Source organism: Diadema antillarum, unplaced genomic scaffold (genome assembly GCF_040938485.1).
Source record: "Diadema antillarum isolate AM-2024a unplaced genomic scaffold, OU_Dant_1.0 seq00000701_RagTag, whole genome shotgun sequence".
In the NCBI taxonomy this organism is placed as follows: Eukaryota; Metazoa; Echinodermata; class Echinoidea; order Diadematoida; family Diadematidae; genus Diadema; species Diadema antillarum.
Window position 1 is genome coordinate 667,412 of NW_027271606.1, and position 13,475 is coordinate 680,886.

Genomic DNA, 13,475 nt, shown 5'->3' on the forward strand with positions numbered 1-13,475 from the left:
TACAATTGCAATCACTTTCCGTTGTAGTTCATCATCATTTCAACTTTCTAATAATCATCATGGTTTCAAAGTAACATTTTATAAATGATCATGGCACCTGCCTAGCTCTCACAATGAAGTATGTAGTTTAAATGTAGGAAAGTTACATTTGTTAAAAGTTTTTTGTGAAATCAAAGAATTTTAAGCACAAATTAAGGGAGGGGAGAGCAAAAAAAAAATGCTATTTAACGCTAGAAGTTGTAACCTACCCCTGCTGGAAAACTGTTCCTGCTTTCCTCCACACTATCATCCTCCTGATCTTCATCTGGAGGAAAGTTGTCACATTCTGACAGTCTTGAACTGGACATGTTGGGTCCAAAGTTCTCCCCATTCACATCAGAGTCTGCTCCAGTTTGGAGGGCTAATTTCCTGAGTAAGATTGGGTCCTCCTCTCCCAGCACAGAGTGTAACATTTCGTAACAGTGTCCAACTGTAATGCATCCTTTCTTCTTATTTTCTAAGCGAGCAATGCGATAATTCTGTTTGCACTGCTTGAGCTTGACTCGGAGCTGTGAAGCTGAGCGAGGGAAGCCAGCTCTATGCATGGCTTCAGACAGAGATAGGTAAACGCGAGCATCTCGTACCGTACCATCCAATCTCTCCTGTACGGCCTTACTGCTCCACTGTTTCAGAAGGAAGCGGGTCTCACGATCAGACCAGTTAGTGCCACGACCTGCCACCATTCCCCCTCCAGTGCTTGGTGCAGAGATCACTGAGCTGGGCTCACTGGTGGTTGGAGCACAGGGAGCAGGAGTAACATGAACAGGGACAGACCGCTGTGCAGGGGTACTAGGGGAGCTGGACGTAGTAACAAGTGAGGCTGACAAATCAGGGCTTGCCCGGCTGGAGGCAGCTGGTGATGTTCGTACAGCGGTGTGCTGGAATTCATTTTGTATCAAATAAAAGATAAATCTGTGATTTAGTCTACCGTAATAACATTCATATTCATGATTGACTCATAAAAAAATCATGAGATCATCCTCTTATCTTGACACAAATTCCTGAATATTTGTTATCCTTTACAAAGTCTTTCTAAAATACACCACAAAACCTTGTATGCTCTATATAATCCTTTGATACAAAATGACATCAACTGACTGATATCTGGCTTCTCTTGACACATTGACAGTTATCCAGCTAGGTGGAACTCTGGACATCAGGATCTACTGCAAACCAATCCACACAGATCTGTATCTCAACTTTCAGTCGAATCATCTGCTTCAGGGCAAGTCCAAGCTATTTTGCACCAGTAATGCATGGGACATCACAAGAAGATTTAGCCCTATATTGCACTGTCAAGATTGAAACTTCATATGTTGGGCTGCTTTTGATAGCTAGTAGGTATCTTCGTTCAAAACAATAGAAATAATTAGGATCGTGCGTTCAGTATTTATTTTATGCAAATTTATTCTCAAGTAACGCGTGGGACCACAAAGATTGTCCTTTTTTCTTCTTTTACTTTTTATCTCAATTATTGTGACAATACTTGGTATACTATAAAATTGTTATCTTTTTCTTCAACAATAACTGTACCTGAAACAAAATATTTCAGAAAAAATCATGAAACTTTTTTCTCTCAAGGTCAATTATAGAAAGATAGGTATAGTAACACGTGGGACAAGTAACGCGTGGTACATTTTTGTCACTATGAATATTGTGATGTGAATTGCACATTTGCTCAGAGAAACTTTTATATGTGGTACTAATTATCTAAATAGATGTATTTCTAATAAATTCTTTCAAATTTCAATGATTTAGACCCACCAGAACAATAGATATAATAAAAAATATGAAATGCCTGTGTTATCCTTTATTTTTTGACATTTGACTTTGAATGTGACGTAGAAAATAGCGTGTAATGATCTTTTGTGAATTATTTATCCAAAGTGGAACTTATCACCAAATTTCAAGTCAGAATTCAGAAAATTACAAAAAATCCCTCAATAATGTACACAATTCCAATAGAAGACCAAGATTTAGTACACTTCCATTGACTTGTACACAAATCGTCCCACGCGTTACTGAAATGTCCCACGCATTACTACATTTAATTAAAGATTGCAAGTATGAGATTTATCAGACTAACTTTTTATCTCTTGGATATGATTAGATCCATTGTGAATTTGGTCTTTTGAAAGTTTCAAGTCAATTAAATCATTAACTTTTATGCAAATGAGAAATAATGACTTATAAAAGTAACATGTGGGACATGCTAATTTTGGCCCATCCCTCATTTGCATATTTAATCAGTTGAGAAACTGAAAATCACAGTCATGATAACTTGTTATTCAGACTGAAGGTCACCATACTTATTTTCATAAAAACTCGTAAAAATTAAAAGATATATTTTAAAATGCAGAATTTTTGAATGTCCCACGCGTTACTCTAAATTTTGATTTATGCAGATTAATTAATTTATTGCTGGTTATGCGGAAGGATTTTTACTTTTTCTTTTTGAAATTCATGTATTCTAACTTCTTACAATTGTAGCTTTAAAATGACACGAAGTTTATGTTAAATGTAATTGACCCATTTTGAATTTTCAGTCTTGTGTGATCAAACAGCTTGGACTTGCCCTTCAACATAGGTTAGAAGTAATTCAAACACTATTTCTTTGGGCTAATACAGTAATAATGGACCCCCACGTAGTAGAGGAAGAAAAGCTCCACTAAAAAAGGTTCTCTCAAAGTGCAGCTATCCTCACTGGGACTTGATAAGATCAGCCAGCCCAAGAAGAAAGAGTCCAACACAATTATGGACTCTACAACTCAATCAAAAGGACAGATCGACTGTACTCCATGAGCAGTTACCAATGCTTTGCTTAGGAACTTCATCAAGTTTGGCATGAGGTTTGATTTTAAGCCCACTAGGACACTATGTTAGTGCTTAGTAGGGCCGAAGGACAAAACTGAAGACATCATTGATCCAGTGTATAGGATTCCTCACTAAGGGAAGACCTTCCAAGGCACCTGTCAGGAATCATACATTAGCACTGATTAGTGAAACAGAATGATCACTTACAGTAGGACCAGATTCTTTGAACAAAGATGCCTCTTAGTCTTAGCTCCGACTCCTCTGAAGTTGCACATTCATATGTTCACATCATATTTTCCAGACCATCACACGCTCCTACAGGTAAGGTTCAGGTTTTGGACCAGAAACCTCAATATCTTGAAAGGAAGTTTAGGAAGCAATGTACAATGTACAATGTACATCAGGGCCAACGGATCATCTCTATAAAGACAGGGGGCTATAGCCTATAGGCCATGGGGTGAGCTGGTTTTTTCGCTTGTTTCGTTCCGACAACTGCGGCACTAAAATTTCTCCACAGCTACATGTAAACAAATAACCAAAAAGGCTACAGGAAAAAGTTCGACACAAATCCTACAGCAGTATTTTGGTGATTTAGGGGGAAACAGTGAACTTTTTTGTCACTGAGGAGCTGAATATGTACACTTTGCCGCGTACGATATTCATTCGCGAACGATCATGTGATGTATGTTATCCAATCCGAATCGAGAATTATTGTTTACGAGTCAAAATGGCCGCCCCCTGTGAGCCTGTCGATGCGTCTACGTCGTCTGCTCTGCCGAAACTTTTAAGATGCGTTATTATGCATGTAACATCGATGAAGTTTGAAAATTTCACGGCTATGGCAAACCTAAGATAGACGAAACCTATTTTGTGTGCCAAAGAGTGGATCAAATTGAGTGGGGGAGACCGTGAAATCGCAGACCAGAACGAAGTGATGATTCAGCTGCTCAGGGGGACTGACTATGACTGCAACCTACGTAGGATAATTTACAGGTTAGTTTACGTGCGTACAGTCGTAGCAGTCGACACTGCAGTGCAGTCTCTCTCATACTAGTATGCATAATTTTAATGACCATGATGACTACAAGTACAACGTTAGCTATGTTATGAACGTTGCTTGTGTATGTTATAATGGGCGCTAATGCAGTAGCTTAGCCGTTAGCGTGTCTGTTACATTTTAGATAAATTATCTTGAATTTCACCTTGGCGTGGCATAGCCCCGTTATAATGTAGCCTAGATGTAATTTTACATGTTGTTCTATGTACAGCCCAGGTTGTAGGTTGATGTAGCTGATCGGTGATATTGTTTTGTAAAAACCTTGACACACAGGACTGGATTGAAAAAGGTCTAAACTGCATGTAAATTTATATTTTCATAATCATGGCCATGGAGTATTAATATTAAATATCCATCCTGTTTCTCTCACCCCGAAATTGGCGAATCTCCCCTCAAAACACACATTTAGCATCTCATTAAATTAACTTATTAATATTTGATATAAATAGGTCTAAAAAACCAACAATGACAATAACATAATTTCAACAATTAAACTCCCTAAAACATATGATTACCATTATGTTGTGCCAAACTATAAAGCAGTGGGTGGTGGTGATAGTGAAAAGCCAAGGATTACTAGTATTAATGATGATAAGGCAGTTGTATTCATAATTATGATAATTGATATTGCATGTGATCAGGTGCTGAAAGCTGTAGATGTAATTTAAAATCAGTAATTGCACTGCAAGTACAAGTTGAAGTAGTTGATGATGACAATGATCATGAGGTGTTAATGATTACCTGGCATAGTACTAGGGCTTATTGGTAATTACAAGATTCAAATATATTTGCAGTCAATAGTCTACTGTACATTTAATGATATATTGAGTGTAATGTTCAACCCCTCCCTCTAGCGTTTAGCCTTTTTTCCCCCTAACAAAATCCAACGGCTAATCATTGCTGTTCATTTCTCCATTGTATTAAATAGGATTCGATGAAACGTGCTACAAGAGGTTTATAGATAGCAAACGCCTGAATCTCGCTAGGAAACGAAAGCTGAAGGAGGAGCCTGGTCCGTCAGCAGGAGCATCTGTTTCCTCCCCTAAGACGCTCACAGCAAGATCAAGATTTTCTTCTGGAAGCTGTTCAGGTTCTGCTGTGTTGCCTGTAAAATGCATCATTTGCAACAGAGTCAACGTGCTCATTACCGGTACTTGCCAAGGGAAATAGGTTAATATGATTGATATTGAAGCATGAAAACATTGTCATGTTACTATAAGTTGTCCTTGATAAAATGGAGCAATATATATATACACCACTGAAACATTCACACACATACACAAAGAACTTCAGTGCAAAGTTCAGAAACAACAGAATGTACTATATATGCACCAATGCTTTGGTCAATGTGATTGATATTCAAGAATTGACATCTTACCAAAGTTGTGCATGATAAAATGTCTTTGTAATACAGATTGCTTCCTGTATTTTGAATGCCAATGTTTATGCAACATGTTTTGACTCCTTGCCTCAGTATGTGATTGTTCGCCCTTTAGCAAACATTTCTGCCCACTATTATGATTTGATTAGGGTTGAATTATTCTAAGAACAAAGATGTTTTCCTAAGTGTGGTTTTTTCATAAAACTGAATGACTACGATTAAAATTTGTTTCTCCCACTCTGGGGAAAAAAAATGTAACTATTATTAATACTGAAACAGAATGTTCATGTAGAAAGGTCAGTACAACGTAGGTGTGAGTACAAAATCAGTTTGCTAAAACTAATACCAGCCAAATGAAAATTGTGCATAAGTTGAGTCAGGTTTGCACAGATCCTCTGATATTGGAAGTTAATTGCAATGTTATCATAATTTTTAATGCCAAACCTGTTTTATTCTCTCCAAGATTTTCAGGTACACATTGCCTCCAATACAGAATCCAACATGTTTCTCTCATGAATGGGTAAACTATAATTTTGCCTTTATTTTATATATTGGCATTTTTCAAAACTTTTACACCCTTTCAAGGATATTTGGACCATGGAATGTTCCAGGAAATTTATTAAAACTAGAAAATTTGACTGATTATCATTTTGAGCTATCTTACATGAAAGGAGGTAGTGTCCCACCATGTTGTAACCTAATAATAGCAATGAAAACTTTTTGAAATTTTATGAAGATTAAATTTTCTAAAGTACTGTATGATATTTCATGAACAACGTGATTGCTATGTGATCTAAGTATATTAAAGCTTCTTAAGAAGAAGAAGAAGAAGAAAATAAAAACATGTTTACTGATAAACAATATGATCTGTTTAATAGTAATGTCTCATGTGTGTAAATGAGTTTGTATGTGTGCGTGTGAGTGTATATAATATGTCAGCGTTTTTATGCACCTGTGTATGTGTAATGCACTGATCAATACATGTATTATATCATTGTGTGTGTTCATGTTTATGATAATCTTTTTTATGATGCTGATGTGATAAATGGCAAAGGCATGTAGAATAATATTTTAATACACTTGGGTATATTGAATCTTCATAACTATGTGTGTGCGTATGTGTGTGTGCATGTGAGGGTGTGTGTGTGTGTGTGTGTGTACAATAAGATTCTCCCACATGCACGCGGACACACACACAAACAAACGCACTGATTTTTTTTTCTTTCTTTTTTTGCCTTGAATGATTAGTCATTTGATTAATAACATGTCTTTGAACAGAATATAAGGCATTTGCCTTGACCTCTGACGGTCAGTCAGTGCTCTCTCTCATACGGTCTCGAACCACTTTGCTCTTGTCCTCCTTTGCATAGCCAGCATCAGGAAAAACTGAAACATGAGATATAATGCAACTATTAAACCAAAACTTCACTTTTTTTTCTAGGTATATGGCTAAAAGCAGTGCTTTACAAATGTGCATATGTATTTCAGCTTAGAAACACTATGGGAACTATACTGCGGCTAGCAGCCCCATACGCATAACTGCGGCCAGCAGCCCCATACGCATAGCGTCATGGGGCTGTGAACTGTAGCATACAGGATCATGACGGATGTTTTATCGCGGACAAATATCAACTTAAAATCGGGAAAAAATCTTCAATTTGAAGACTTATCAATAAATTTGAAGTATTGATAACAGAGTTCGTGCAAGGTTTGTTTCTGCAAATAGTTCCTTTCTGTTCAAATTGATGACTAAATGTGACTCGGTCGAGAGGAAACTGGCAGAGCTACACTGAATTGACGGCCAGCGCATGCACACACAGACATCTACATCCAGTCAATGGATTCGAAATTTGTGCGCAGTGATGTGTGCGCCTGCGCTGACCGTCAATTCTGCGTAGCTCTCCCAGATTCCTCTCGACCTAGTCATATTAAGTCATCAATTCGAACAGAAAATGACTATTTGTAGAACCAAACCTTGCACGAACCCTGTTGTCAATACTTCAACCTTACTTGTAAGTCTTCAAATTGAAGAATTTTTGTTCGATTTAAGGTTGACATTTGTCCGCGATACTATTCTGTCATAATCCTAAATGCTACAATCCGCAGCCCCATTACGATATGTGTATTGGGCTGCTGGTCCAATTTATAAAATATGGATTTTCGCAAAAACTGCAGGATATTTCGAGGAGAACTTTTTACAGTATATTTAGGATGTACAAAACATCACATTTCCGCATTCAGAAAGTAGTGCCAGTGTTGCTGGAACGAAACCCATTTTCTAAGCCTCTTTTTCAGCTTCACCCCATGGCCTACTACAAACTTCCAAAAAGTTTAATATGACCTGCTTACTGACAGTCACACAATCAATGTGAAGACAGGTCATTCAACTGATGAAGGCTGTAATGTTGACAGCTGAGAATTTTGGAGCTACATTTGTACATAACACAAATTTTCAGATTCACACTCTTACTTGCTATGTGCTACTGTGTGACTATTTGAATCAGATTCAGTATTTTCTCATCCATACAGGCTAGCAACCCCATTTCATTTCCTGTGTAACCCTAACTAGGCTGGGCTGTAATAGGTAAATGATAGAAGCGTGGGGGGGGGGGGGGGGGCCTCCAGATCTCGCCGTTGACCGCATGATCATAACGAAAATTGGCATTGCCTATGACGTAATCTGAAGTACCATGAAGTTAATTTTTCAAAAAATTATAATTTATGCATGGTGATGAATGAAAATTTGTTGCATACATTGCAAGTTTTATGAATATTTGGAGATTGTGTATTATGCCTGCAGCTAGATGTCAGCATATTATTTCTCTGAGTAAACCTCATCCCCAACTGAAATGGCTAACTGCAGAATCACAATTGAAAACACTAAAACACTAAAAACAAAAATTACAAGCATTGCACTTCTTTTTTTCTGTTACAAGTCAAACTTCAAAGATATTTTAAAGATATTAAATTAAAAACATGCACCTTATTTATTAATCTCCAGGTGAGTGATATCAACACTAATTCTGAACTCATTAAAGGACCTACATATCACCACATACCTGTTTTGTTTCTTTGGGCAAGTTTGGTTGTGGCATCACATGGCTATTCTTCTGTGGTGAAAGATGAACATTAGAAAAAAAATAGCAAACAAACATTCTGTCCATCAAATCAACTTGGATGAATATTTATTTAATGAACTTCAATTCTCATGAGGATGACAGATCCTTCGTATTGTATTTTTTTTTATAAATCAACTTTGAAGATCAGAGTGATGCTCGTACTGGCTAAGACAAAACACCTTACTACTCATAAATGAATACAAGTTGCCATACGATTGTACAACAAAGTGATCACATTTTCATCCCTGGGGTAACAAAAGACATCTCATATCTCAATATCAGTTTCTCAAATGGGCAGAAAATTTTTGTGCACGCTAAAAAGCCACGTCACAGATGCACTGTAGGATTTCTCGGTGCCATTATCACTTCCTGTTTTCTCACTCATGCTTGGTTCTAATGAAATTCAATGCAATTTTTGTCTGCTTTCTTTCCTTTCTGCTTTTTCTTTGCTTAGAATTAAAAAAAAAAGGGGTTTAACATTTCAAAATGTTACTGATGTGCAGTCACTAGAGTTACGATTCTCTACTGCAAGGCTTCATTATGCTGGTCACATGATGGAAAGCAAAGAAATTTTCAAAAAAAAAAAAAAAAACCTGGATAAAGAAAGAACATGACCTGAGTGAATATGCGGTCAAAACTGGGGTGAGTTTGTCCCCTGAGCTATCCCACGATGCATCTAAAATGTACTTAGAATTGGCAGGCATAACCCTCTTGACTCTAAATTTTGAATAAAAAATACTGACTAAAATTTCAAAACCTTCTGTAATTCAAAAATGATGTTTCTACATTACTTCATGTAGTGATGCCATGAGAGGTTTTTTTTTCCCCTTTTTTTTTCGTAGTTGTCTTGAAAAATCATATTTTGAGATATGATATAGAAAGCAACCTAAGGGACAAAATATAGCTGTTACAACAGTACATTAATTGTGTGGATAAAATGATGCACAATCAATTGAGGTTATGTTTTCCATACTCTGAAGTATTGTTAACAAATATATTATGAGAAAATAATTTCCCAAATAGTTCATGAACTTGTTGCATTAGTAATTCATGTACATTTGTATTAATTAACCTTTGAAAACCAAAAACCAATGAGAAATGATAAGAACTACAACAACACAAATTGACATTTGCAATTGTAAGTCAAAGGTCCTTTATAAATACTTGCCTACGAATGGAGGCAAAATGTCACTTACCTCCATGTAAGTCTTGTGATGGTTGAGAAATTTCAGTCGAAGCCCAACTTTGGGGATCATCTCCTTGATTGACTCAAAATCCAGAAGGTGAAAACTCTCATAATCAATAGCATTTTCTGCAAAGTTCAATCAATCACAAGTAGTCTGTTGTGAATATGCCTACAGATGTACATTACGTATGATACTTCAGATGGGAGGCTGAGTCCCACAAAGTTTGAGCTAAAGTACTGTAAAAGTGGTTTCTTTCGCGTACAGAAATGCAGTTTCCATCGGTGCCGACTTTTTCGCGTGTGTTTAAATTCGCGGTTAGTAATGATAGCGTTGTAACAACCGACGAGTTCAAAACATTTTCGCGTGATGTTAAATTCGCAGTTCAACCTCAAAGCGCGAAAATAAAACCACCACGAAAGAAACCACTTTTACAGTAGCCCAAGAGAGAAAGAGATAGATGGCGTTTGTCGGATCAGCTCATCAATCTTTGAACTTAGGACTCCGAATAGGATCTACAGATTCAAAAGTAATGAAATTTCTTCAATTTTTTTAAACGTATCGACAGAAAATATACTTCTGCTGATATTTTGAGGCCTGAAACACGATTCTACCGCTGTGTTTCTCCCTAAAATGAAGAAAATGAAAGGAAGGTAGGGTTTTCTCCATAGGCTCACATGTTAAAGCTCGCGGTATTATTACTAAAATGGCCGCCATTGGGCTCCCTATAGGGCTCACACCCGTAAATACAATGGAATATCCCAGACCCCTTCACAAATTCATACCAAAGATAACAAAATAAATGAAAAAAAAAATTAATTAAAAATCAATGATGTAGTTTGGCAAAAAACTGAATAGCTGTAGATATTGAGCGTTATGAATTCCCCTACAAACTGCATTTTGGTTGGAAGATGAAAGCTTTTCTGATGGAATTTGAGGGGACTATATTTCATTGGGTACGTGTACGGAAAATTTTTTGATTTTTTGAGTGACAAGAACTTGTAGTCTGGCATTGTTGACCCCGCTGGACAGAATTTGGGCTGAAGAATCCACCCTGAAAATTTGATGGACGAAAGGGTATATCTCACTTATTCAGGTTGGTGAAGCTGAAACATCTCATTTCTCCCAGCTATTTTGCAGAATTTTTTGAAATTTGATTTTTAACATACATCCCTATGGGGAAATATTTATGGGTGTGAGCCCTATAGAGGATGCATGCAATTCACACAAGTCTATGGGAAGTATTCATCCCATACAAGCTCTGCTGGTTATGTTGATCTATTGTGTCAGATCTCTTCCTCTCTCCCCCTTCTCCTTCCTACCCCCTCCCCCTACCCCTCTCCTCTACCCCCACCCCCCCCCCCCCAACTCTGCTTGGCTACAATTTGTTTTCTTATTATAAATGTTGTTGTGGTATTAGATCTTTGTACATATAGTCCAGTCAAAATACGACAAAAAGTGGGTTAACCCACAACTAATTGCAACAGAAACGATTCCACTTGCATCTGACCCGGAATAGCTATCAAAATAACATATTAAAAGTTCCCTAAAATTCGAGTGGTGGATCAGTGTCTAATTTGCATAAATTCAAAATGACCGCCATACAACCTATTTATACCTACATCTCGGGATATATAACCCACAAAAAGTAAATTCCGGTGTCTAAACCTATGTTTTTTAGGTCAAGGAATACAAATATGTTATCTTTAGCAACTTTAAAGCATCCCTTTATATAGTTTTTGCATATATTTGCATATAATTACATACAAAATGGCCGCCATATTGCCTGTGCAAGCCCGTATCTTCGTATATCAGTAATGTAGTACACTCAGGAATAAGTCGCTATATATCTGGACATAAAACCCGCAGAAAATAGATTCTGGTGTCTATACCTTTGTCTTTTTAGGTCAAGGAATACAATTATGATATGAGCAGTAACTTTCAAGCTTCCCTTCATACATTTTCTGCATATATTTGCATTTAATTAAATGCAAAATGGCCGCCACAATGCCTCTACAGGCTTTTTTATCTCTATCTGTAAAAGGTACCCAGTGATGGTGTCTGTGGTCTTAATTTTACTGCTGAGAATCACTGATGTAGAAAACGTTCCACTCAGGAATAATTACCTATATTTCACTAAAAATTTGCATATATTTATACATAAATCTATTCAAATTAAGAGTAGCTTAAATCCATAAGCTACTCTACAAAAGTTTCATGAGTTTGGACATTAGATGACGATCTTGTCATATCAGGGTACCATGTCACTCACTCACTTTCTGAATAAAAGACCCAGGGGTCCAGCCCTCATCCGAGTATCTCAAGTTCCCTTCCTTGCATGTTTACAGACTATTACTTGGGAGAAAGGAAATTGGAAGACTTTGGGAACCTGTAGGGCCATATCTTGAAGCCTTTAGGGACCTCCAGGGCCCAGGGAGGCATGATGTCCATATATGCATGACACTAGTGATAAATGCACCTACAGTACTAAGTTTGTTGTAAATTTGACCACGACGTGTTTTCAAAAGGAGGATCAAAAATCAAAAGTGGCCTCCAATAATTTGGTCCCAGCCCAAAGGCGGCCGCACCTAGATCAGATTTGAGGTGCCTTTGGGCATCATGTGGCCGGGGGGGGGGGGGGGGGGGGGGGGGGGGGGGGGGGGGGGGGGGATGGTTCCCATTTTACCAATATTCTACCAGCTTTTTTTAAGATGAAAGAGTGAAAATTTGCCCCTATTTGGCACTAGCCCCAAGGAGGTCACCCCTGCATCTGCCACAATAATCTTGAAAGTATGCTGATACACTCACTGATGTATTTACTCAATGCTCTTCTGGTTTTATAAAAGCAGCAACTCTAGATAGAGAGGGGGACATTAGTGTCCACACGTAAAAAAAGATATATATTATATATATATATATATAATATATATATATATATATATATATATATATATATATATATATAATGACGAAGTAGGCTGGTAATGCATTTCAGTCCAACAGCGCTATTTATTCAGACCAAATTTTCGACAAATACATTTGTCTTTGAAGATCGACAATTGCAATTCTGAAGAAAGACGAATGTATTCGTCGAAAATTTGGTCTGACTAAATAGCACTGTTGGACTGAAATTCATTACCACCCTAATTCGTCATCTTTTCTGTACTGGTACCAACACGCGGACTACAAGTATATATATATATATATATATATATATATATATATAATGTGTAATATTTCGAAAAGAAGATAAAACTGCGAAACTTAAAACTATGCAGTCTCCAATATATTCATCTTTGTACTTTTTATCTAGCTCTGTTATAACTGGTTCTACGTGTGTGTGTGTGTGTGTGTGTGTGTGAGATTTTTTTTTTTAAATGATAGATTCCTTAATTTGGGGGTTCTGGGATCTTTTGGACATGGTGTCTATTTGAACAACTTGATAGTCTGTCATCCTTGGGATGCTACTTGCCTAGTTTGTTGAAAATCTTTCATTACATGGGGTCTTAAAAGAGAATCTGAAAATGTTTTTTGAAAATGCATGCATGACTGTCGACGGACGCCAGAAGATAAATGATGGCTATTTGCAATATTAGCTTGAACCTTTTTGACTGTCTTGAACCATTGGCGAAGATGAATTTAAAATCTAATGAATCAAAGTCATTGGATTTCAAGAAAACTTTCTTCCGTTTCAACTACATCATTTTCATTTCCTGGCTTTCGATAATACAGATACTTCAGGTATGTAATGTCATCTCTGAAAATATAGATCAATGATAAAAGTTTAAAACATGTAAACTCGCTTACCCTCAAAGTGTTCTATGCGTTTACCACAAACTCTGGACTAGGCTAGTGTGAAATTGCAGTTGATTAATTGAAAG

At 37.0% G+C, this 13,475-nt stretch overlaps 1 protein-coding gene across 2 annotated transcripts in view; it reads right to left on the reverse strand.

Annotated features, from left to right (window-relative positions):
• Positions 1-13,475, reverse strand: part of LOC139737726 (uncharacterized) — a 54,014-nt gene that overhangs the window by 32,779 nt on the left and 7,760 nt on the right. The window contains exons 2-4 of one of the 2 annotated variants that reach the window (XM_071648403.1): positions 9,607-9,722; positions 8,351-8,401; positions 249-917 (exon numbers count right to left, since the gene is read on the reverse strand). In XM_071648403.1, coding sequence (XP_071504504.1) covers positions 249-917; positions 8,351-8,401; positions 9,607-9,722 — 836 coding nt within the window. The remainder of the gene's footprint in view (positions 1-248; positions 918-8,350; positions 8,402-9,606; positions 9,723-13,475) is intronic. The other variant, XM_071648404.1, reaches the window with a different exon arrangement.